At 43.8% G+C, this 27,603-nt stretch overlaps 1 protein-coding gene across 2 annotated transcripts in view; it reads right to left on the bottom strand.

The window, feature by feature from the left end:
- Nucleotides 1-27,603, bottom strand: part of UBE4B (ubiquitination factor E4B) — an 87,083-nt gene that overhangs the window by 33,648 nt on the left and 25,832 nt on the right. The window contains exons 5-10 of one of the 2 annotated variants that reach the window (XM_044282046.1): nt 27,399-27,543; nt 26,368-26,593; nt 24,989-25,318; nt 21,152-21,253; nt 16,645-16,771; nt 15,176-15,276 (exon numbers count right to left, since the gene is read on the bottom strand). In XM_044282046.1, coding sequence (XP_044137981.1) covers nt 15,176-15,276; nt 16,645-16,771; nt 21,152-21,253; nt 24,989-25,318; nt 26,368-26,593; nt 27,399-27,543 — 1,031 coding nt within the window. The remainder of the gene's footprint in view (nt 1-15,175; nt 15,277-16,644; nt 16,772-21,151; nt 21,254-24,988; nt 25,319-26,367; nt 26,594-27,398; nt 27,544-27,603) is intronic. The other variant, XM_044282047.1, reaches the window with a different exon arrangement.

The raw sequence follows: 27,603 nt of genomic DNA, 5'->3' as shown, positions 1-27,603 counted from the left end.
ACAGCCTAATCAAGGTAAGCTGTGCTTCATGGCTGCTTTAAAATCGTTTTTTGGGTTAGGGGAGGTGACAGAATCCCTTTAAGGTTGATATGCGACATTTAATCGCTAAAATTACAGGGGGTATTATTTTTTAAATAAAAGCTACATCTGACCTGCCGTGGAGCAAGCTTAATCTACTGCCACATTTTGCACCTTTTAACCCGAATACAAGTTGATAAATGAGGCGCAATATACGCCAATTTGGTAGTCCCACCCACTTTGAAAAACACTTTTCAAGCAGGTTTCATTCTTTTGGGCAAAAAACAAGGAGAATATCGTTGACATATCTGGCGCAAATCAAAACGCCATTATTGTTGCCACATTTTACACCATAATTCTGGCACAATATGATTAGTACATTTCCCCCACTCTGTATGTTAAAGTTCCCAATAGGGAATAAAAAGACACTGTCCTGAGTGGAATACCAATTTAACCCCTTAGTAACCACCCATACGTCTTTTTACGGCGGTCACCACCAAGGAGCCTTAAGCTGGGCCGCCACTTTTTCAGGACGACCTGGTTTAAGCGGTCACAGCCCCCCCCCCCCCCCCCCTTATGCATTGGGGAGAGGGGATTCGGCTTTCACATGATAGCCGTATTCCTGTTCTAACAGCCTGGACCGGCAGGAGTGACGACCTGGGCTGTTTAGCGCTTTACATGCCATGGGCAATGGCGCCCACCGCATGTAAAGGACTGACAGAGGGAGCAGACCCCCTGTCTCTCCGCGAATGCGATCAAGGGGTGCCGATGCGTGAAAATGCTGGCTCGTGCAGTGACTGTATTCTACTACACGGGCCCCGCTCACTGTATAATCGTATCTGTATTCTGTAATAGTTAATTGTGTATATACCGGTAATCGCATAATCAGTGCTACTTACAACTACAAGCGCTCGGTAGGTAGCAGAGAGGAGGGAGGAGGCAGGCCGCGAGGACGGGCGGGCGGCGCGTCACTCACTACGTCACGCGCCTGCGCCGCCCACTTTATGAATGAAGCAGGCGGCGTGGGCACATGACGTAGTGACTCACCCATACGTCTTTTTACGGCGGTCACAAAGGAGCCTTACAGATCCCCCATAACAGTGCGTCACCCACAGATCCCCCATAACAGTTCGCCATCCACAGACCACAATTAGTTCAAAATCCACCAAAAGCACACCTATGGTGCCTCTTACGGGCCGGTGCGTCTTATAGGGCGAAAAATATGGTAGTTAACTTTCCCCACATGTCTACTTTATGTTGGCATCATTTTCTAAATGTCATTTTTTTTAGGACGTTAGAAGGCTTAAAACTCTAGAAACAAATTCTTAAAATTTCTGAAAATTTCCACTTTTTAAGGACCAGTTCAGGTCTGAAGTCACTTTGTGAGGCTTACATAGTGGAAACCCCCCATAAATGACCCTATTGTAGAAACTACACCCCTCAAGTTACTCAAAACTGATTTTACAAATTTTGTTAACCCTTTAGGTGTTCCACAAGAATTAAAGGAAAATGGAGATGAAATTTCGAAATTTCACTTTTTTGCCATATTTTCCTATTTTTTTTTAAACTGTCTTTATTAACAGAAATGGAAATTCAACAAATTCATACACTTGTGTTGTCAAATACAAAGTATACATGGAAGGTCCAAGACCTTTATGGTCCAAATTGCATAAAACATGAAACAGAGTAATAATAATACAGTAACTGTTTTAATGATGCCTCTAACCAGCCAATGCAATGTTACCCACTCTTTATTACGGCATTTAAAATATGATTTTGATACTTACAGGTTTCCCCCTACACCCACTGAGCCCCTCCTCGAGTTGTTGATATTGCTTGTCGTAGTCTCGAGGTCGAGTATATAGTTTGCGCTGCTGCACACCATAGGCGCAACACTTTGTCAAATTTTTGTGGTTTGTTGCGATGTTTAAATAAAAATATTATGTAGGATAAGATCTGATTTATTTATAAATTTCCACATGGTCAGGGTCGATGTGTTGGGGCTGTACCATCTCAGTGCTATACATTTATGTGCTATAAACAGGGATTCCCTTATGAATATTGTCGTATGGTGATCCCAATTATCACTCATTATACCCAACAGGCAGACCTCGGGAGTACAAGGCACCCGAACCAGCAGTAGTGAGGAGAGAAAATCCATCACCTCCCTCCAGAATGTGGCCATCGGGTTGCAGCTCCAGATCATGTACCAGAAGTCTGCCTCCTGTTCCCCACACCTCGGACATGCTGTAGATGCCCCCCTACCCATTCTGTACATCCTAGATGGTGTTAGATATGATTGATGAATGATATAAAGTTGAATTATTTTATCATTTATTGCGGGCGATACTTGTAAATGCGATTCCAATAAATCCGTTATAGATTCATTTGTAAGTGTGGGTATCATTTTCCATTTGTCAATTACAGGGAGGGGTTCTGCACTAATCTTTGCTTGAACTAAATGCAAAAATATTGCCGATACTAATCCTTTGGGGCCCTGGGTCCGATAAGTGGATATTTGGATACTCTGGTGCTGTTGTGTGGAAATTTGTTCTGTACTGCAGCCCTAAGTTGTAGGTACGAGAAGAAGTGGGTACGTGGTATATCATATTTTAGAGTCAAGGCATCAAATGTCATCATGATTCCTTGATCATAGATATCGCCTAGGGTCCTAGCTCCCGCCGATTTCCATTTGTCTGCTCCCATTATTCCCTGCATAGTAGGTATAACTTGGTTATCCCACCAAAGGTATGTCCGAGACTCTCTCAGTAAATTTGACTAGCAATTTAGCCTCTTTGCAAACCGTCTGAGCTAATCTGTGTAGTGGCAGCATTGGCTTTTGGAATTTAGCTGACCCCTCTAATACTGCCCAAAAGGTATTGCATGTAAGGTAGGTTTTTAGGAAGTATTCCGATATGGGAATATCCTCTGTTGTGAACCAGGTATGAATGTGCCGTATTTGGCCAGATAAGTAATAAATAAAATAATCTGGTAAGGCCATACCTCTCTACTTTTGGACGCTTTAACGTATCCAAACTGGAGTTTAGCTCGAAATCTGCCCCAATTCTTTGAAAATTGATTTGGGAATATGCATCTTAGCAGCATACAGCACTTTTGGGAGTATAATCATTTTCACTAGGTTAATACGTCCTGGCACGGAGATAGGTAACCGTTTCCAGTTTTTTTTTTTTTTTTATTCCGGATATGTTCGATTAATGGAAGTATATTGAGTGACAGTGCCCGGGAGTGTCGCTTGGCGATATGGACACCTAGGTATTTGAAAGAGTCTACCACTTTCAGCGGAGAAACTTAAGAGGGTCCACTCCATTCTGCCCTGCCCAGCGGCATGTACACCGATTTCCCCAAATTAATTCTCAGGCCTGAGTAATTCCCAAATTTGTCTATCAGGTTCACCGCATTAAGAGACGAGTCAGGTGATGACAGGTATAGAATCATGTCGTCAGCGTATAATCCTAAACAAACCTCCCTCTCCCCCATGGTTACTTCGGTTATATTATTACTGCTCCTCGCCCTAATGGCCAAAGTTTCAATTGCCAGGGCAAATAAGAGTGGCGATAAGGGGCAGCCCTGTCTCATCCCTCTATGAAGGGGGAAGCTGTCTGGCAGTTCTCCGGTGACCAATAGTTTACTTATCGGGTTGTTGTACAGGATGCTGATCCATCTGAGGAACTGAGGTCCAAATCCAAAGCCTCTAAGACAATCAGATATCACCATTCTATGGAATCGAACGCTTTGGCTGCATTCAGTGAGGCCATTTCCCAGTCTGCGTTCATAGGACGTCCCAGCTGTGTCACCACCTGTACCCTCTCCAAAGCCGAGGTAAGTGGTAGCAGATGGGAGCTAACCCCTCCGAATACCTAGCATAAAATTATTTGGGGAGCCCATGGAGATTTCCCATTGTTGAGATCTGCTATAGCTTGCACTAACTCCTCCAAGCATATAGGTTGATCTAATTGGGTCCTTTGAGATTTAGCGAGTTTGGGGAAGGAAATATCTTCTAGATATGTGGCTCTCTCCATTTTGGAAACTGTTATATTGGATCTGTATAAGTCACGATAGAAGTGTGTGAAGGCATGAACAATGGTTTCTTGGGTTCTAAGTTTTTGTCCCGTGTGGTCTCTAATTGCTAAAAATCGCTGTAGATGGCAAATCATGTCGGTTAGTAGCTTAGCTGATTGATTTCCCAGCTCAAAGGCAGTTGTTTCATAAAGAACAGTTTCCTGTCTGGTTTATCTTTAAGTATTGTTAGATATTGTCGTCCTGCCTGCAGCCATTCATTTCTGTTGGCCTCAGTCGGGCGACTAATATATTGTTGTTCCAGTGTGGTGCACCGGGACTCCAGCTCCAGCTCATGATTTTTTTGTCTCTCTTTTAATGTAGGAAATATCAGAATGCAGTACCCCATGCAGAAATGCTTTTAGAGTGTCCCACACCAGTCCAATATTAGTTTCACTTTCATGCGTTTTATGAACTCCTGTATATCATCTGATATCCCATCCAATGAGCCCATAAGGCTCAGACAGAATGGGTGTATGTTCAGTCTATACATGACTGAGGGGACACTGTGAATCAGTGTGCCAAGTATTGGCGAGTGATACGAGATTCCCTGAAGCAAGTATATTATGGACCTCACGTGTAACAGTGTATACTCTAGACCTGGGATATCTAGACCTCCAGAGATCGAACCACCTAAACTCTGTTAAAATTCTGCTGAGCTGTTAGGGGTTCCCAGTATTGGGTAGGCTTGCAACATCATTAAAGCGATCCAGCGAGGAATCTAATATCATATTCAAGTCTCTCATGCATTTTGGCATGTAGATACGCTGCTGCAAAGGTGACCGCTAGATGTGAAATCTGCATGGATCCGGGGGGAGAATTATAAATGCCTACTAAAACATAATGTACATTGTCGATAAGAGCGTGTTCAAAGACACATCTGCCTTCCGTATCAATAGCTAGATCTTTTGCCTCCCATCTTAGCTGTTTATGTACTAATAGGGACACCCCCCTTGAGGAGAAGGAGTGATAGCAGTGTGCGGACCACTGTACCCACGGTTTATTTAGCCCCAGAGATGTATTAGATGTAAGGTGTGTCTCTTGAAGACACAGTATATGTGGGCTGGCATTTCTGACGAAAGTATGCACCATTGACCTTTTTTGTGGAGTGTCTAATCCCCTGACATTCCATAAGAAAATTTGCAACTCAGCCATGGAATCCTGGGCCTTTAGGTAATCTCAGGAGTTGAGCATACTGCAATAGCTATGGTAATTCTGAGCAGGTTTGTTTGGTTAACCATAAAAATGCTAACAGTAGCAACTAGACGAAGAAAACGAAGTCTCAACAACGCAATATTTGTAGTTTAGGTGTTATGTCTGGTGTAGCTGCCCACATTCCAAACTCTGGGCCAGTAAAACCGGGATACCTCTGCCTTTGGTGATGGTTTGACAAAGGCATGCTGGCTACAGCAACTGCCATAAATTTCTATCTAAGCACAGAATTATAGTGAATGGGGGCCTAAATACTTAAATGAAACCTATATAGGCCTAGACCAGAAGCTATACATAAGAATGTTTGATGCATATGAACTTAGCCTAGCCAGTCCACTGGCGTCATCCGTTGGCCCTTCTGAAGATGGTTTCAGGAACTTCATCGTCTTGGTGATCTTCTCCGTAGGGCTAGCCACTCATTGACTTCTCCAGGAGAGGTAAAGAAGACTGCTCGATCCCAGTCTATTATTCTTAGTTTCACTGGGTAAACAATGGAGTAGGGTACGTTGGCCTCTCTCAAACGCTGCTTTACGGCCATGATGGTGGCATGCTGTTTCTGCAGTTCCATGGAAAAAAAATCTGGGAAGATGGAGACTTTGGCGTTGTCGTATTTGATTTCCTGTCGTCTTCTGGCTAGAGCCAAGATCTTATCTCGATCTTTGCAATTGAGAAACCTTGTGAGCATGGGTCGAGGTGGGGTTCCAGGTGGTGGTGGTCTTGCTGGTACTCTATGAGCTCTTTCCACCGCAAATGCCGCAGAGAAGTTTGCATCCGGGAAAAGTTATTTTATCCAGTTCTCTATGAGCCCGTCCGGTGCACGACCCTCTGCTTTTTCGGGTAAACCGATAATTCTTATGTTGTTTCTACGGAGCCCATTTTCCAAGTCGTCTGCTTTTTGTCTCCAGAGTTCTGCTTTAGTGTTGAGCTCAGACAAGGACCTGGGAACATTGGCAGTGGCATCCACTATTCGGGATAAACAGTTGTGTTCAAAATAATAGCAGTGTGTTTAAAAAAAAAAAAAAAAAGTGTATAAAGCTCAAAATCCTTCTAATAGCTTTTATTTCCATACACACAAATGCATTGGGAACACTACACATTCTATTCCAAATCAAAACATGAAGAAAAATATATCAAATTTGTGTTGTTCCAAAAAATTAAGTGAATATTAGACTGTTCCAAAAAATTGCAGTGTTTGTATTCTTCTTTACAAACTCAAACATTCCTTATATAAACTGAAAAATGTTTGAAGATTTTGCTTTCCTTTGAATCACTTAACTAATATTTAGTTTTATAACCACTGTTTCTGAGAACTGCTGTACATCTGTGTTACATGGAGTCAACCAACTTCTGGCCCCTGTGAACAGGTATTTTCAGCCCAGGATGATTGGACTACATTCCACAGTTCTTCTCTATTTCTTGGTTTTGCCTCAGAAATTGCTTTTTTTATGTCGCCCCACAAGTTTCCTATTGGATTAAGATCCGGGGATTAGGCTGACCAATCAATAACGTCAATCTTGTTGGTCTGGAACCAGGATGTTGCATGTTTACTGGTGTGTTTAGGGTCGTTGTCTTGTTGGAACACCCATTTCAAGGGCATTTCCTCTTCAGCATAAGGCAGCGTGACCTCTTCAAGTATTCTGATGTATTCAAACTGATCCATGATCCCTGGTATGCGATAAATAGGCCCAACACCGTAGTATGAGAAACATCCCCATATCATGATGCTTGCGCCACCATGCGTCCCTGTCTTCACAGTGTACTGTGGCTTGAATTCTGTGTTTCGGGGTCGTCTGACAAACCGTCTCCGGCCACTAGACCCAAAAAGAACAATCTTTACTTTCATCAGTCCACAAAATGTCTCTTTAGGCCAGTCAATGTGCTTTTTGACAAATTGTCACCTCTTCAGCACATTTCTTTTTTTCAAAAGTAGGACTTTGCAGGGGCTTCTTGCAGACAGCTTGGCTTCACATTGGCGTCTTCTAATTGTAACAGTACTCACAGGTAACTTTAGACCCTTGATCTTCCTGGAGCTGATTGTTGACTTGTGTCCTTGCAATTTTGGCTATTCTTCAATCCATTCGAATGGTAGTTTTTCACTTTCTTCCACGTCTTTCAGGTTTTGGTTGCCATTTGAAAGCATTTGCGATCATTTTACTGAGCAGCCTATCATTCTCTGCACTTCATTATATGTTTTCCCCTCTCCAATTGACTTTTTAATCAAGGTACACTGTTATTCTGAACAATGTCTGGAACGACCCATTTTCCTCAGAATTTCTGAGAGAAATGCACTGTAACCAGCATGTACAACATTTGCTGCCTTCCTTCCTTAAATAAGGGCAATAATTGCCACCTGTTTTTCAAAGAACAAATGACCTCACTCATTGAACTCCACACTGCTATTTTGAACATGCCCCTTTTAATAAGTGATTTAATTACAGAGAATCAGCAGCATGCATGACTGTTGGGTCTGTTGGATTTCTATTACTCTACTACACCTGCTAGTAAATTAGTTGCCATGTAGAAATATAATTTCTACCAAAAACTGTGATTGATCAGGGAAGTGACGTCTGACTGCTACTATTTTGTAACACAACTGTACGTTCTTCGGTGTGTTGGACTCTGTCCCACAGGTTATGCATATCTTGTCGCAGGAGGCCTAGGTCGATTTTGACTTCATCTAGCTTCCCCGTTAGAGATGTCTTGCAGGCAATGATGGCTTCCAGAACCTGTGCTGTCACTTGTTTAAGAGTGGGTTCATCCAGAGCCTCCCCAGATGCTGTGGCAGGGGATGCATTGTCTGTGGCAGTACTAGCTCTAGTGTAAATATTTTGCTGTGATAGAGGGGACCGCGATGCCTCTTCTGGTTGTCTGGCAAATTCTTTCAGCTATCTGCAGCACTTTATGCTTTTTGTGGCCCCATTATTCTGTAGCTGCTTTTTAGTCCCGGTTTCAGGATTGTACCGTCCTTAAAGTAGTAAGTACTGGCAATATTCTCCCCTTATACCCCACGGGGTTCTGGAGTCTCCACTGCGCCTGGGTGCTGCGCTGTTCGGGAGCTCACTCAACCTCCCATGTGCTGGTCAGTGGTTGGCAATATGGCTGACTGGCGGGAAAGTCGGCGGGTGCACTATATCTTCTGCGCCCTGCTCGCCCGCACCCCTTCCTCTCTCCGCCAGCTTCAGCTCTTCTCCCTATTCCTTTTACCTCAATCAAGGCGACACAGCGGCGAGCATGTTTTTTTGCTGGGGATCTATCCCAGCGCACATGCGGCTGGCGTTCGCGCCGCTCCCACCGGACTTCTGCAGGGTGAGACAGGCAGTCTCTGCTGTGGCTCACTCTGTCAGCTAGTGTCGGGGCACTTTCAGGGGGTCTTCTGCCTTGATAGATGCAGGTGGTGGTCAGGATTTATCCCGCAGTGTTGTGCCGACCAGAGAGCACTGCTCAGCCACGTCTAGCCATCTTGGCTCTAAAATACTTGCAGACAGACTAGCCCCTATAATCCCAAACATTGTTAATACAGACCAGGTTGGGTTTGTTCGCAGGAGAGAAGCAAGGGATAACACTATCAAAACTGTACTCCTTACGGATATAGCCAGAAATAGTGCCTCGCCTCCATGTTTGCTCTCGATTGACGCTGAGAAGGCCTTTGATAGGGTCCATTGGTCTTTCCTTGACTTTACGTTACGGCAAATTGGGATTGGCCCCACATTTTTAAACTGTATATGTGCCTTATATTCAGACCCCACTGCAAGAGTAAGGATTAATGGACTATTATCCCCACCCATACCGATTCGGAATGGGACTAGACAGGGCTGCCCCCTTTCTCCACTCTTATATGTGTTAGTGATGGAACACCTGGCCACAGCCCTTCGTAAGAACCCGTCCATTCATGGTCTTACAGTTTAGAGCAAACAATATAAGGCTACTTTCACATTAGCGTTCAGGGCTCCGCTTGTGAGTTCCATTTGAAGGCTCTCACAAGCGGCCCTGAACGCATCCGTCCAGCCCTAATGCATTCTGAGTGGATGCGGATCCGCTCAGAATGCATCAGTCTGGCGGCGTTTGGCCTCCGCTCCGCTCAGCAGGCGGACACCCGAACGCTGCTTGCAGCGTTCGGGTGTCCGTCTGGCCGTGCGGAGGCAAACGGATCCGTCCAGACTTACAATGTAAGTCAATGGGGACGGATCCGTTATAATTTGACACTATATGGCTCAATTTTCAAACGGATCTGTCCCCCATTGACTTTCAATGTAAAGTCTGGAGGAATCCGTCTGCAGCTACTTTCACATTTTTTTCTACAATATAATGCAGACTGATCCGTTCTGAACGGATCCCATCGTCTGCATTATATGAGCGGATCCGTCTGAACGCAAGTGTGAAAGTAGCCTAAGACGGCATTATATGCTGATGATCTTTTACTATATATCACTCAGCCGCGTATTTCTATCCCTTCGATCCTAAAAGAATTCGAGCAGTTCGGCCACTTAAGTAACTTTAAGGTCAACTACACGAAATCCGAAATCCTCAACGTAACTGTTACGCATGGCAATTTTGCGAGTCTTCTGTCATCTTTTAGATTCAAACATCAACCTTCTGCCACTAAATATTTGGGTGTACACATACCAGCTGATAGCAAACACCTATTAAAACTAAACTATTTCCCCTTGCTGGATAGGATATTCAAAGACCTTGAGACTTTCAACAAAAAGGAGCTATCGTGGTTTGGATGGATTAATGCTTTAAAAATTGACATTTTACCCAAATTTCTATATGTATTTCAGGCAATTCCCCTTTCTCCACCATCCTCCTTTTTCCGGAAAATCAAAACAGCATTCTCCTGTTTCATATGGGGACAGGGTAGCCCGCGGATAGGTCATTCCACCTTGGTTAGATCTAAATCTCATGGGGGCGTAGGCTTACCAGACCTTAAGTTATACCATACAGCTGCAGTACTCATTAGAGTTTTGGATTGGCATCACAACGCAGTCACGAAACAATGGGTTGGTTTAGAACAAACTTTGTGCTCCCTCCCTCTCAAATATATTACTTGGCTGTCACCTGTGGACCGCCCACGGTCTTCTAATCACCCCTCCTTATTGCAACATACCATCAAAACTTGGGATTCATTAACCCTTAAAGGGTTGGGTATCAGAGGACTTAGCCCGCTCACCCCTATTTTTCATAATCCAGCATTTCCCGCTGAAATGGGTAGGGATTCATTCTTGGGTTTTAGGATCTCAGATGACCCTCGCTTTCCCCATTTGATGCAAGGGAGTACATTCCCTTCTCTATCCTCTATATCTGCTAAATTTCCCGACACACACGGATATCTTGGTTAGAATATGAGCAAATTAAATCCTTTGTCTTGTCCAGGGGGGGTGCAGTGTTCTTTCGGAGCCACACTCACAGAGTTTGAAAAGCTGTTCATATTATCTTCTCCCTCGACTCACCTCGTTTCCCACCTATATCAGATTTTTCTAACGGACTCGCATAAGGATAGCCCTAATTTTATAAGTGGCTGGGTATCAGATTTAGGCATTATCATAGCAGAAGCTGATCATCAAAAAGCTTTTCTGTACTCTCATAAGCTTTCTATGGCGTGTGCCGCTCAAGAGAAGAACTACAAGATATTATCCCGTTGGTAAAGGTACCCAGTTAGACTTCATCGAATTTTCCCTTCATTGTCGGAGCTATGCTGGCGGTGCTGCAGAGAAAGAGGTACGATGCTTCATGTTTGGTGGGGATGTGACTTGATTAAACCCTTTTGGGACTCAGTATTCCAAGCCTTTAATAAAATCTCGCCAAAACCAGTTAACAATTCTCCTCAGGTTGCGCTCCTCTCCATCCTTCCGGGCTCTATTTCGTCTCAAAAGGAGTCCTTGCTAAGATTTTTTATTACAGCTGCTAGAACAGTGATCCCTAGATACTGGCGCTCAACACATGTTCCCACTATGAGGGATTGGTTTCAAGAAATGCAACAGATAGCTAGGATGGAGGAGATTTCGGCTGAGGCGTCCGATTTGTCTGCTAATGTGTCCACTGCTGTAGTTGTTGGGGTGTCAGACACATTAACGTTTGGCAGGCTTTGCAGAAGTAGCAATAGTCCTGTATGGTATCAACTTTAGAAAATGCTCAGTCTATACCAGGCATGTCCAAACTGCGGCCCTCCAGCTGTTGCAGAACTACAACTCCCAGCATGCCATAATAGCTGTAAGCTATCCAGGCATGCTGGGAGTTGTAGTTTTGGAACAGCTGGAGGGCCGCAGTTTGGACATGCCTGGTCTATACAGACCAGGAACGTCACATGTCTGATGATAATAAAGCACTGCTAAGTATGTCAGCACTATGTCAGTGACTAAAATCAATTTAAAAAAAAAGGAGACCAATGTTTTTTTTTTAACTCCTTAACCTCCCTGGCGGTATGATTATGTCAGGAATTTTGTACCAAAATTGGTACAATTTTTTGCATAAATATTTTATGGCCACAAATGACAGTAAAATGGCAGGCAAGTGGCACTGTACAGTCATCAAATGTCAGATCTGAGGTTATACAGTGTAATCCTCTCAGATTACAATGTATAACCTCTTATGTGTTTGTCACTTTTTATGTTTATATTTATTTAAATTTCCCGCCTAGTTCCGCTCCCATGCGCAGCTGCTGCTCGCAGGGAACGGAACCAGGAAGTCAAATGCCGGCCGGTGTTCTGCCAGATCTCTATACCTTGCGAAAAGTCTATACCGGAAGTGACGCGGCCGCACAGGAATCAGCAGAAGGAGGGTGTGCCCAGCGCTGCGCAAGCGCACATCCACTGACTTAGGAAAGAATTATTGCAGCGCTGCGATAGAAGTACTTTATAACCCTAAGTGCGCATGCGCGGTGCACAGAGATTTTGCAGCGTAAAATGTTGCATCAGACCTCCCTACCCTTGAGTGCGCATGCGCAGCACAAATCATCTGATTAAATCAGGATGAACTGCAACTGATAAGGCTACTTTCACATTAGCGTTCAGGGCTCCGCTTGTGAGTTCCGTTTGAAGTCTCTCACAAGCGGCCCCGAACGCATCCGTACTGCCCTAATGCATTCCGAGTGGATGCGGATCCGCTCAGAATGCATCAGTCTGGCAGAGTCTGTCCTCCGCTCCGCTCAGCAGGCGGACACCTGAACGCTGCTTGCAGCGTTCGGGTGTCCACCTGGCCGTGCGGTGGCAAATGGATCCGTCCAGGACTCTGCAATGTTACCCCGAGCGTGACTCGGGGTTATGCTCCTGGCAGTGAAAATTAACCCCGAGTCACGCTCGGGAATACCGTCAAGGAGGTTAAGAACACAGACAGATTTTTTTGCAAATCTGACTAGTGACACTTTAAGTTGTGGTAACTTTAAAACGCTTTGACTTATCCAGGCCATTCTGAGATTGTTTTTTTTGTCACATATTGTACTTCATGACACTGGTAAAATGGAGTAAAAAAAAAATCATTTTTAATTGATAAAAAAATACCAAATTTGCTAAAAAGTTTGAAAAATTTGCTAATTTCCAAGTTTCAATTTCTCTACTTCTATAATACATAGTTATACCTACAAAAATAGTTATTACTTTACATTCCCCATAGGTCTACTTCATGTTTGGATCATTTTGGGAATTATCTTTTTCTACAAACTACACCCCTCAAGGTATTCAAAACTGATTTTACAAAACGTCGTTAATCCTTTAGGTGTTCCACAAGGATTAATGGAAAATAGAGATACAATTTCAAAATTTCACATTTTTTTGGCAGATTTTCCATTTTAATAATTTTTTTCCAGTTACAAAGCAAGGGTGAACAGCCAAACAAAACTCAATATTTATGGCTCTGATTCTGTAGTTTACAGAAACACCCCATATGTGGTCGTAAACCGCTGTACGGGCACACGGCAGGGCGCAGAAGGAAAGGAATGGCATATGGTTTTTGGAAGGCAGATTTAGCTGGACAGTTTTTTTGACACCAAGTCCCATTAGAAGACCCCCTGATGCACCCCTAGGAGTAGAAACTCCAAAAAAGTGGCCCCATTTTAGAAACCACGGGATAGGGTGGCAGTTTTGTTGGTACTATTTTAGGGTACATATGATTTTTGGTTGCTCTATATTACACTTTTTGTGAGGCAAGGTAACAAGAAATAGCTGTTTTGGCACCGTTTTTATTTTTTGTTTTTTACAACATTCATCCGCAGGTTAGATCATGTGGTATTTTTATAGACCAGGTTGTCACGGACGCGACGATACCTAATATGTAAACTTTACACAATGATTTTATTTTTTTAAAACAAAAAAAATCTCAACGTTTAAAAAAAAAAAAAATCACATTTTAGTGTTTCCATAGTCTGAGAGCCATAGTTTTTTTCAGTTTTTGGGCGATTATCTTGGGTAGGGTATGATTTTTGCGGGATGAGATGATGGTATGATTAGCACTAATTTTGGGGTGCGTGTGACTTTTTGATCGCTTGCTATTACACTTTTTGTGATGTAAGGAGACAAAAAAAATGGCTTTTCTACACAGTTTTTATTTTTTTTACAGTATTCAGCTGAGGGGTTAAGTCATGTAATATTTTTATAGAGCCGGTCGATACGGACGCGGCGATACCTAATATGTATACTTTTTGTTTATTTAAGTTTTACACAATGATTTCATTTTTGAAACATAAAAAAAAAAAAATCATGTTTTAGCGTTTCCATATCCTGAGCCATAGTTTTTTTTATTTTTTGGGCGATTGTCTCAGGTAGGGGCTAATTTTTTTGCAGGATGAGGTGACAGTTAGAGTGGTACTATGTTGGTGGGCATATGCCTTTTTGATCGCTTGTTGTTGTACTTTTTGTGATGTAGAGTGACAAAAAAATTGTTTATTTAGCAGTTTTTATTTTTTTTACGGTGTTCATCTGAGGGTCATGTGATAGGTTTATAGAGCCGGGCGATACCTAATATGTCATCTTTTTTTTTTTTACTTTATTTGGGAAAAATGATGTTTTTGTTTATTTTTACTTGAAACTTAATTTTTGGGGGGGGAAACTTTATTTTTTCAACTTTGGGACTTCAACTTTTGAGGGTCTAATCCTTTACAATGCATTACAATACTTCTGTATTGGAATGCATTGGCTGTATGAGTAATACAATGAGTATTACTCAAAGCTTCCGGCCTATGATCTCACAGGCTCATCACTGGAAGGCAGCACGATGCCTTCCATGCCATCGGGTCCCCCCTACAGCCCCACGGGCACCCGATGGCACCGCCGCAACATAAAAAGCTGCAAACCACAGGTCTGGAATTGACCTGCGGTTTGCAGCGATCGCCGACACGGGGGGTTGGGGGGGGTTCACAGGTCAGGTTATGACTAAGAACTTCAGAGTTTGAAACATGCTAACCTGTGGTGGAGGGTGGTGAAGATTGAAGCTTGTACTGTTATACCGATCTACAATAAAGACGACCAATACTGACGGATGCTGGAGAATATTCCTTTATTTCTTGGGTCACAGGACCCCCCTGGGAATTGAGCAAAGGTGCCTGCTCAATGATTTGAGCAGGCACCTTGTTCCGATTACTGCCCGCCGGGCGGTGGTGATCGGAGATACACATGACGTACCGGTACGTCATGTGTCTTTAAGTACCGGGACAACATGCCGTACCGGTACGTCACGTGTCCTGAAGAGGTTAAGGTGCCCAAAGACATAAAATGGGCATTGTGGGGTCATTTCTATTTAGGATCGTATATAGTTGATAGATAATTGATATGCTAAGTGTGAAGCCTAAACCCTTGATCAATCTCTTAGCAACAAAAGGCAATGTCGTATCCATTATAACTGCAATCAACTAATATATATTTTATTGGTTTGTGCCTACCTTGGCTGGGTGAGAGCTCCCTGTAACACCAGAGCAGCATGGCAAATACACTGCGACCGAACGTTGCTCAGGAGCTGGCTCACATCTGGCTGACTGCACAACTATAGAATAAAAAATAAAGAAATACAGACTTAACATATCCTATTTTATGTAATATATATCACATACATAAACACACACATATATATATATATATATATATATACATAGACACTGTTAAGTCACATTATTATGACCACTTCCTACTTTTGATGTTGGCGCATAGATCATGAAGAAAGTCCTGTGTGGGGACCTGGCTTGGTGGATATATAGGGTGTGCTATAGGCGGTCTGCACACATATCCCTTGTTGCCGTCATGGGTAAAAGGGGAGATTTATTGTGGATGATTATTGGCTTTCAGGACAAGGGTGACAGTATTTCTGAGACTGTGCAGTTTGGGACCAGTTCTCGTGCTGCTGTGGTGACAGCGTATCGTGAATGGACAAATGGTACCATTGTGAATCAGCAATTTGGATACTGTGGAGCACCACATACCACTGATGAGAGAGGTGCATGTCAGCTATGAAGGTGCTACTGCTCAAGTCACTTTGGTTTTATGTGAGGTGAGCTCTGTTATTTTTTCCCCTTTTTTAGAGAGCATTTTTCACATAAAGCCCATTCACAGCTATTGGTCATATCCTGCATAGCAGCCAGAGCACAAGCATCACAGTGCCAGTCTCGGTGCCCCCAAAATAGTGTACATCAAATTACAAGCATGACAGCATGCAGTATAATATCACCTTGGCCCCAGCCGCCCCATGCAGTATAATGTCTCCTTGTGGCTGCCCCCATACAGTATAACGTCACCTTGTGGCTGCCCCCATACAGTATAATGTCTCATTGTGGCCCCAGGTGTTTTTTTTTCTCTTCTAAATTGGCATTTATGGCAATAATATCGTTACTGTGGTAATATTTTTTATATCACCCAACCCTATGTATGAATCCATCCTTACAGATCACGTACACCCATACATGCCGATTGTCTTACCTGGGGCAGATGGGATCCGCCAGCAAGACAATGCGACATGTCACATGGCTAGAAATGCCCAAAATTGGTTGGAAGAGAATGACCAAGACTTCCAAGTACTACTCTGGCCACCTAATTATCCAGGCTTGAACCCAACTGATCATCTCTAGGAATACCTCAATCGTTGTGTTCGCTCTATGGATCCTCCCCCATGCACCCTCCAGCAGCTGTGGGATGCACTGCAGTCAGCATGGCTCCAGATACCTGTGATACCTACCAGGACCTTACTGAGTCACTTCCAGACCCGTCTAGCTGCTGTCTGTGCTGCACACGGCGGTTACACTGGATATTAGCTGGTGTTCATAATAATGGGACTCGATAGTGTATATGTCAACAACAGTAGGAGTACAAACATTGCTGCGACCCAGTGGTTGGATGATCGCGTTTCGGCTCATTTCTTTACCTTTGGTGCTTTCCTCTCCTCTATTCCCACTCTATCAAAGCACTCAATGAGGTAGTTGAGCATCTCTGTTTCTTTGCAAGTTTCTATTGTGAAGTGATCGCCACAGGACTCTGTACTACTGGTACCACTGCAGGAGAGAGCAGAGACACTATATCAGTTTAATCGCAGGCATCCAAAATCTGCAGCTCCCCATTAACCCAGGATTATCTAGTGCACAAGGTCTAAAACTTGCAGAGTTAACAGTATAAGCTATTCACAGGAAGATAAAAAAAAGCTAGCAAGCACCAAAAGGCATTAACTAGAACACACCAGGTTTGTTAGGGTTTAGTATTAACAATACACACAGCAGTTTAGTCACCTCCTTCTAGTCTAATGGAAGGATACAGATACTGGCAAATCAAAAGCAAGGAGTAAAAGTTTGGGACCAAAGGTAACAGGGACACAGCTCTACCAGTTTCATGAACTACTGTATCCTAGGCTGCAAGTTTTCTGTGAATAACCAAGGCTGTGGGATGGGAAGTGTCATGATCTAGGACAGATCAGCAGCCTCCAGCACTCCAACTGTTCTGAAACTACAACTCCCAGAATCCTCCTTTCACTTCTATGAGAGTTACAAGAATGACCAAGTAATTGAGCATGCTGGGAGTCATAGTTTCACAGCAGCTGGAGTGCAAAAGGACAACCCACAGGTGAAGTACTACTTGCTGCATGATGGATGAAACTGTCCATGGTAGTGAAAAGCAACGGAAACAATCTCTGCCATTTGCAACTTCTGTTGCATGGTATCAAACATCCTCTAACAAACATCATTTCACATTTTCCGTCCAAAATTCTATGTGGATTAATTCTCAGAATAGTCTTAAATTAATCAATATATGACGATGCTCAGTGGAAACTGCATACATTCTTATGCAATGAGAGGCACACAGTGAAGGCTGCAGGTAGTCAAAATGTTATCCCTATAAAGAGGTTGTCCAGTTTCAGGAGGAAACCAAACAGACGGGATCCAACTGCAATAAAGGATAGATCATTAGTTACCTGACAGTTCCCACACTGCCGCTCTGGTTTTACCTGGCTGTAGCAGTAACATCATGTTGACAACATGTGACTGCTACTGCCAATCACAGCCCTTTACAGTGGGCACATGTTGATGACATGACAACACTGCTGCAGCCGGGTAAACCGAGCCCTGCTGGGAGATCCGAATTGGTGGCAGAGGATCTGCTTGGTAATTAATCTATTCTTTACTGCAGGCAGATTACAAGCGCTGTCCAGTTTTCTACTGAAACAGAACTACTCCTTTTAATTCCATGTTGGAGATTAGTAGTTTTGTGCTTTTGTTAATTGCATAAAGTAAATACAGACAAGATGGCTGAGCCTATGGAAACAGCCGAGTGGGCTGGCACACCGCTGTTGCTGTCATTCCCATTGTAGCGAATGGGCGCTACGCTGCTTCAAGGGTTTCTGTCACTAGAATTTTCACTATTAAACTGGCTGACATTAGCAATGTGCTAATGTCAGCTGCACCTAACTATGCTATTCTTGTGATTATTCATGCCCCTGTTACTGCAGAATTCTTACTTTTATAATATGCAAATTAGCCTGTAGGTGCAGGGGGAGTTGCACCTGCTCTTAGAGGCTCCGTTCGCCCACCTTTTTTAACTCCCTTCTACTCTTGATTGACAGGGCCAGGCAGCATTCGCATCCAGCCAGCCCTGTGTGCTTCGGAAATCTCGCGTCGTTCAGTATTCAGCGCAGGCATGGTGAGGGAAGGATGCTCGCCAGCTGCCGGCTTCCTCACCGCTCCTGCACCGAATACTGAACGGCGCGAGATTTCCCCAGCGCACAGAGCGGCAGGAGGTTGCGAACACTGCCTGGCCCTGTCAATCAAGACTTGGAGGGTGTGTAATGAGGTGGGAGAACAGAGCCTCTAGGAGCAACGCCCCCCCCCCCCCCCCTTACAGGCTAATTTGCATATCATAAAAATTTAGGAATTCTGCAGTAACAGGGGCATGAATAATCCCAAGAATAGCATAGTTAGGTGCAGCTGACATTAGCACATCGCTAATGTCAGCCAGATTAATAGTGAAAATTCTAGCGTCAGAAAACCTTTCAGTACCTCCCTAGGGCTTGAGCTTAGGCCAATCTAGCCAAGGAAATTGCCAGGTGGGACAACCCCCTTAAGGCTACCCGCACAAGTTGTTGATTACATGTGTTTTTTCTGGGCAGATTTTTGCGCAGAAAAAAATGCATCGCAATACAGCACCGGCAAGAGAACTGACAAATCTCATTTACACTCTGACTGCTTAGTGGATTTTGAAATGCGAAACATGTCAATTGTTTGTGTAGATTTTTAGTGTGGATTTCACCCTTTGCACTGTAAAAACTGCATTCAAATCTGTAATAAAATCCGTAAGCAACACTGTTTTGAAACCAGTCAGCAGGTTTCCTTTAGGCTCTGGGATATTTTTTATTTTATTTTATTTTTTTTCCTTCTTCATTTTTCATCTCCACATTTCAAAAGCCATCTATTTTTCCCCCAAATCAATATAGCCAAATTAGGGCTTGTTTTATAAGGGCAAGTTTTATTTTATTTTTTTATTTTTTATTTTTTTATTCCACCCTATTTTGGGGTACCTCTATTGTACTGCAAAACTGATCAGAAAAAATGTCCTCAATTCCGCCAATGTTGCAGTTCACACTGAGCATTTATTTATTTTTTTGCTTAATTGCTTCGGTTTTGGTTACCCATATCTTTTTATTTTACGGTGAATAGTGCTGTGGGAAGCCTAATTTTTTTCAGGGTGAGTTATAGCTTTTAATATTACCATGTTTGCATACATGGAACCTTTTAAATCATTTTTTATAAAAATTTTCTTGAGAGATGGGCAAGGTGACCAAAAAAAAACAACCCAGTTCTGCTCACTTTGTGGGTTAAATAATGGGATCTTTTAATAGATTTAGTTGTTGTAGACACTGATATCAATTATGTTTTTTTGTTTTTATTTTTTTACAACTTTTTTTTACATTTTCTTTGTCCCTTAGGGCTGTTTCACACGAGCGAGTCCATTGTGGGAATCGCGCTCTGTGTGCGAGTGTGATCCTCTGCCCTGGACTTGCAGGAGCGCACGGCATTATCATGATTTATAATGCTATGTGTCTCTGCATGGCCTTTTTTCCACAGACTCATAGTGACATAAAGCATTCAGTATGATTCTGTAGAAATAAGGTCAAGCAGAGGCACACAGCATTATAAATCATGATAATGCTGTGCGCTCCTGCAAGTCCAGAGCAGAGGATCACACTCACACACAGAGCGCGATTCCCGCAATGGACTCGCTCGTGTGAAACAGCCCTTAGGGGATTTGAACCTGCGATCCTTTAATACTCCTGTACTACAGTGCATAGCAATTCTGACAGGCAGGATATAATTGTGGCCAGGAACTGGGAGGCCTGGGAGCCTTCAGAAGGCTTCTGGCAGCCATACCAACCAATCAGCAATTGCACTTGTGGAGCTGCTGATAGGAGGATGAGGGAACACCCTCGGTCTGATTTCTTAGATGCTGCAGTCACTACTGGCCCGTGGCATCTGAGCAGTTAAACTGCCAGGATTAGGGTTATCTTTGATACCGGCAATGAGAGCTGGCTGCCAGCTGTACAATATAGCTGGCACCCGCAAGTAATGGTGAGGGACCAGCTCTTCTGTCTGAGATATCGCTATGACATAGTATTAAAAGGCACAGAGCATTAACTACCAGCTCTCTACCAGAGCATTAACTAACAGTACGTCAGAGTGGGAAGTCAGAGTATAAAAAAAAGTAGTCAAGGAAGGCGTTAAAACAATATACTCACCCGTTGAAATCCCCTTTGCTCCAGTGATGCGGTATAGCGTATATAAAGAAAGCTTGGCCAGGGAGATGGAACTGAGGAGGATTTGCAGTGCATACCAAAACCGCGGCAATTTATTCACAGTACAGTAGATGGGGTTTTCAAAAGCCCACTGACACACGCAACATTTTGCCAAGATCAGCAGTGAAATGATACTACTACATCTGAACTTACCCTTGCGATCAGGCAGATGTCAGCCACTGCAGCATACCTAGGAATCATACCTCCGCTATCCTGGAGCACAGAATGGCAAATCTACCATTGCTTTTGTCTTCCTCTCAATCAACCAGGAATTGTACATGCTGTATAAATGGTTTACTTAGCACCAAGTCACCTAGTTTTCCCAAAAGTTGTGTCTTCAATGCATAGCAAGATCCACCATTATTTCAAGAGATCCTTTACTCACTAATATTTACTGACAACTGCCCCACATCTATGAAGAATACTTTCCAGACCAGCTGGTCCATACACTTTTCCAACAGCAATAACGTGGCACCTGCGAGTAGCATGCACAGTTAAAACCAGACAAAGTCCACTCATGTGCAAAAACTGCAGTGCAACTGGTACGTGCGAGGGTTAGTGAGCGCTTGGGCATGTCGACATGCCACATGGCCAGTACCTGGACCCAAAATGCACACTAGAGAAATCCTCTTCATCGCTCTCCTCGTCACTACTGTTCTCAGCCTCATTGAAGAGGAGGGACAAAGGGTTGTCATAAACACTGGCACAACATGAAAACAGAGTCAGTCAGGGGGCAGGAAAGGTGCACAAAACATAACCCTGGGTTCACACCTGAGCGTTTCTGAGACGTGCGTTTTACGCGCGTATTTGTCGCGCGTTTTTTGCAATAGTAAACGCGCGTTTGTGTGATTGACTGCAGTGTTGTCCAATGAGTCTATGGGCCAAAACGCGCGACAAACGCCCCAAAAAAAGCTCAAGAACTTGTTTATGCATCGGGGCGTTTTACAGCGCGCTGTAAAACGCTCAAGTGTGAACCAGGGCCATAGGGAAGCATTGGTTTTCACGTGTTGAGCGTTTTACAGCGTGTTTGAACGCGCTGTAAAACGCTCAGGTGTGAACTTAGGGTCAGGGAGCAGCAAGTTACATCTGGCTGTCTCTATACACATTACTAGAGAGAAGGCTGTATCACTACCATTCAGGAGCCTGGGAAAGCTGGCCGACAAGTCTTGTAAGAGCTACTATGGCAGACATATTGGTTGTCAGCCAGCTTTCCAAAGATTTACATTTAAACTTAATTGATTTTTACTTTAGGAGTAACGACCCTTTAAAGGGATATTCCTATACTACAAACTGATGGCATATAATTGAACCTCTGGGTCCCCCACTGACACTAAGGACTCATTCACTAAGCCGTTGCTCGGCCGTTCCGGGCATTGGGGGCCGCAATTTGCGGTCCCCAAGGTACAGGCACCATCCGTGCGGCTGCCACGACGCATCCAGACCCATTCAACTTGAATTGGTCCATGATCTGTCCAAACTTGCGGTGCGGAGGAATGGACAGAACCCCCATGGAAGCACTCCATAGTGCTTCTGTGCCTCTATTCCGCACAGACCTTCCGGATTGCTTGAATGGGTCCACATCCGTGATGTGTGGGTTTGCGGGCCATGTGAATGAGCCCTGAGAGTGAAGCACCTGGCCAGCTGGCTAGGTAGTAAAACTGCAGCACAGCTTTGTTCACGGCAGGTAACCCAGAGCACTGTTGTGCGGTGGAGCTTTTATTTAATGGTCTGTGGGAGACCCAGAGTTCGGACCACGCCGATCATGAAGTAATGGTCTATCCTAATAACATGCCACAAATTTTATAAAAATGGAAATACCACTTTAAGATTAGCTTTGTGTTTTCTATTTTATGTACAGCATTACAGAACGACAGAGTGCAGGAATATAATGTAGAGGTCAGGACGGTATCTATACACTAAAGAGGTTGTCCGAGTCTTTATACTGATGACCTATCCTCAGCATAGGTAGTCAGTATGTGATCAGTGGGGGATCGACTCCTGGCACCGCTATTGATCAGCTTTTAAAAAGAGCCTGCGGCGCTCACCGCAGCCTTTTTCTAGGCCAGTGATGTCACATCCATCAGTCAAATGGCCTATGAGCTGCTTAGTTCCATTGAAGTGAATGGAGCGGAGCTATGATACCAAGCGCAGCCGCTATTCAATGGACAGCGCTGTGTTTGGCAAGCTGTCAGGAGGGAGTGGCATGCACCAGAGCTCTGTGGCCTCCACAAACAACTGATCAGCTGGGGTCCTGGGAGTCGGACCCCCACTGATCAGATGCGGATGACCTATATTGCGGATAGGTCATCAATATTGAACTCCCTGAAAACCCCTTTATCTGTACAGAACTGGATGTTTCATGATGGCAGTATCTGCTGTAAATACAATTCAGTCACGGGGCAGGCAGCATTCATTGGGCCGAACTGGAAACCCCAGCAAGTAGAGAGGTCACGAACACGGCACAATACATGACAGCAGAATGTAAATCTACACACACTCGGGCTTTGTTTGCCTGCTATTGTCCAAGCGGACAGCAGCAACATGACAAAGCTGTCACAAAACACCCAGGAAAAGCCTGTATGTTAAAAATATAGACTCCTGGACATGGACATTTTGCCAAAAGGGGATTCAAGACCCAAGTGTCCACAAGCAGACAGTTTTGGCATGAACTGTGCCAAAAAACAAATGTTTGCTAATTAAGTGCAACAAATTTCTTCATCACCTGGCAAACGTGAAAAGTGACAAGAAAAGCAGGTAGAGTAGGCGGCCAGCAAACCTTCCAAACTGATTCCATTCCCTTCTGAGCCTTTCAGTATTCGGGTCCATTCACACGTCCGCAATTGAATCGCGGACCCATTCATTTCTATGGGGCAGCACGATGTGCTACCTGAATCCGGGATTGCGGATCTGCACTTAAGGGTCGGTGATGTGCAGTCCGCAAAATGCACACGGACGTGTGAATGGACCCTTAGTACTGTAAATGTGCGCTAATGACTGTTGAATTCAGCTAGAATACTCTACGAAACACCCCCAGATACTAGAGTAAGCGGTGTATAATGTAGGCGACGTAGAGTCCGGTTATGTAATTTTTATCTTCATACTCACTTGCAGTCTGACACTGTGCTCCGACAAACCAGCAGTAAAATGCACTGCGAGGACTCCTGAGCTCACACAAATAATGGAGAGGACTCCGAGAGGAGACCTCCCAATGCATCTTACTGCTGGTTTGTGGGAGCGCAGCATAGGAATGAGGTTAAGATAAAAGTGACATAATCGGACTCTCGCACAACTTACTTTAGTTTGAGGGGTGTACATCCAGTATTGTGGGCACGTCACCTAAAATATCAGGGAACTAAATTTGCTCATGGTTTAAAGAAAGACTGTAGAAACGTCAAACATTTCCGAGCTGACCTGCTGTATATTTAGCTAATATATTAGAATGAATTGTCCACATAATAGGCCCGACTGATCATAAGAAATGGGCCCCCTAATGTTTCAGTGGAGTGGAAAGTCAGGCAGCTCTGTTAAACTCTATGGGATTGCCAGAGACAGCCTAGCACAGCGCTCAAATGGAGCAGCAGTGGAAATGAGTGACCGCCTGCACCTTTCAAATATTATCTCTTATCCGGTCGTTGGAGAATCACTTTAAAAGGGGTTGTCTGACTTCATCAAATGCCATTTATCATGTAGAGAAAGTTAATAACAAGGCACTTACTAATTTATTGTGATTGTCCATATTGCCTTCTTTTGCTAGCTGGATTCATTTTTCCATCATTTTATACACTTCTTGTTCCCATGGTTATGACAACCCTGTAATCCAGCAGCGGTGGCCGTGCTTGCACACTATAGGAAAAAGTGCTGGCCTCGCTAGTGGTGGGGATCGTGGGAGTGGGCACAGGCTGCAACTTTTTCCTATAATGTGCAAGCACAGCCACCACTGCTGGATTGCAGGGTGGTCATAACCCCTGGATACGAGAAGTGTATAATGTGATGATAAAATGAATCGAGCCAGCAAAGGAGGCAATATCGGCAATCACAATACATTAGTAAATGGCCTCTATTAACTTTATCTACATGAAAAATGTCATTTGCTGAAGTGAGACAACCCATTTGGATATGATCTACTTTCCTGTTATAATAAAAAAGTGGGGGAAGAATTCGTCCTGAATAGTAGTGTAAGGCACTACTGTGAACTAGTACAGAATATCCCCCTTCTTCTTGGCGGTGGGTCCTAACAGAATAGTGTTTATAGATCACCCCTGTGACACATAAAAAAACCCATACAGGTGCAAAAGTTTATTTGAACGGGACAGTAATATCAGTACGCATGCATAGCTCCCATCTATGGGCCAGTTACATGCTTCAGTAAGGTAAAGGGAACACACCCACACCACACAAATGTCATGCACACACCCACATCCTGCAGAGGAAATACCTAGGAGGCATCCGGTTTTGCCTTGGGGACATTCTGGGAGATCGCAAAGACCTCCATCTAGGTGAGCTGGCGGGCACTGCTCGAGGACTGCTGGACAGGTGTAAGACAGGGGAGAGGCTGGAAGTCCTTGGACTGGAAGGAATGGGCAGGGGTCCCGAATGGGCGACAGTGTAAGGTCGATAACGTGGGGAGGATGCATGGCCTAGTGATGGGCTTGACGGTACAGGCAAAGACTGCCCAGTGCTGCACGGCTGGGGACTAATAACAGGGGGCAAGGAAGAATGGGGGGTATGCACAGCAACAGTATGAATGGGACTAGCATCATAAAGACTGGATAGAGAAAGAAAAATATGAGGTGAGACCAACATTTAGACAGGAGAAAATAAAACTGGAAAAGTAAACAAACATGCATATAGTAGAGAGAGCGACCATTTACAAGACTGACAAAATATCCATCCTCAAGGGAAATACCAATTTCTAACAAATGTACGGTGGTTGCTTCTCAGACCCTGGGTAAATTCATGCGAAAACGTTAAATTTACTGCAAGGTACAAACAGATTTGACATCTACAATCAGCAACTAAAACAACAACTACTGCACTATACAAAAAAACTATTGAGATCGGATGAAAAGTGAAGTATACTCATCATACACCTTCATTGAAAAAACACCATAGAAACGGCTTACAGTTTCATCTATTCTGCATGTGGATTTTATGGTGTTTTTTAGGTTGACCTTATTTTATAAACTGTGTGAACCATATTTTTTTTCTAACATGCCGTGTTAAAACTCACGATACACTTACCTGTTTCTCCAGCATTATGCCTGTGTGGCTGGTATAGTCCTCCTGACGACACTTGTTTACAAACTGCAGCAATGACAAGCAGGTACACGGCACGTGACCGCTGCAACCAATTAGTGCCCTCAGTGGTCTACCACTGGTGAAATGCCGTACACGAGCATGCGAAAGTAATTGTGGTGTGCACAGTGACGTGCAGAGGTAGGACATGCCACTGCTGCAGCCAATCACAATCCTCAGTGGTAGACCTCTGCAGACAGTGATTGGTCATGTGCCACATATCTGCACATCACCACTGCAGTTTGCTAACAAGCAGAGATAGGAGGACTAGACCAGCACAGAAAACGGTGCTGGAGAAATAGGTTAAGTATAACACTTTATTTTAGCCCACAACCCCTTTAATTATACCATAAGGGCCCAGGTTTTGATCAGCATTCATTTTCTGTGGTTGCAAGTTACAATGCAGGTACCAACAGAGTAGAATTTAAACTCACAGATAACTTTAGTATTTGGATCACTTCACTAGCTACCAACTATTAGGCGGAATAGAACAATATACTAATGGTTGGCTCCACTTGCCTTGATAAGGGGCTGGCACCTAAGGATCCAGAGTTACAGAACATAGGGCTTGTGCCTGGTGTTGACCCAGAGTTGAGCAATAAAGTCTTCTCTGGGGCTCGCGTTGTTGCGATTGGCTGCGATGTTGCAGTTAAGCTGGCAAACGGGTTGTCGTCTTTAGACTGTGTGGACATCATCAAGACTTCCATTAAAATCTGCCCAATTAGGTCTTTGAAATTGGAATACACTGTAGAAAAACAAAAGCAGCAAAAATGAATAAACCATAACTCAGCATGAGATAACTCAATAATGGGGCAACTTCATGTATTTATCCCAGCAAAGTTAAATTTCTGTGGGACAAGGAATGCTGTAACTTTTTTTTATTTAAAAACATAAAATATTAACCTACCAGTAAAATTACAGCAGTCTAATTTGATTTAGTTAGTTTGGAACCCCCTCCCCTCTCCACCAAGCTCTGCCCTCCTTGTTCCCTCCACTTGGTACCATTTCTGCCTTATCCAAGAGATCAGGGGTGTAGGGATGTGGAGAGTCCATACAATGATTAGGTGCAGAGTTATGGCACTCCCTTGACTCACACTATGCTATATCTTTATGGAGGATCTCCTGTGTATTTCTACCACATGCAGCTTCACACTGCTCTGCTGCCTGATGGGGAGTAATAACAGGCTGAAGCTGCGTCACAGAGACTCTGCAGTATAAGTTAGGGGACAAAAGTTCTATGTCACTGATCTGTCACTTGCTGCCTCTAGATAGGACTCAGCAACAACAGAGTGAGGATCCTCTGACACCCCCCGACTTTAGGAAACCGGAGGCATCATGGAAGATTTAGGCTGCATTAGGGGAAGCATATCAGAGCGGAGAAAAGGAACAAAAATGGCAAATGACCCACAAACTAAAACCAGTATACACAAGGCATACACAAGAGCCCCTACATCATATATAAATAATAGCCTATACGTCAAAATATTGGCCAAAAAGAGATAGAGCGATAAATTTGTGTCCTGGTTTATTCTAAAGAACATGCAAAATACCTTCTTTAGGGTTTTGCCTGAACTGAGCAGACAGAGACCTCAGGAAAACGACATCTCTGTCTCTGTCTTTCCAAGATACTCTGAAGATTTTGCAGACCAGCTGCAGTGACTGTTCTTCAGACACCTCAGAACCTGAAGAGGATTCCTGCAATAAAACAGAGGTGTGTAACAATTCAACCACCAGGAAAAAAACCTCTGCTGTCCC

This window comes from Bufo gargarizans, chromosome 2, assembly GCF_014858855.1.
Source record: "Bufo gargarizans isolate SCDJY-AF-19 chromosome 2, ASM1485885v1, whole genome shotgun sequence".
Taxonomy (NCBI): Eukaryota; Metazoa; Chordata; class Amphibia; order Anura; family Bufonidae; genus Bufo; species Bufo gargarizans.
Note: the sequence above shows the minus strand (reverse complement) of the source record. Positions and strands in the feature narration are given on the sequence as shown.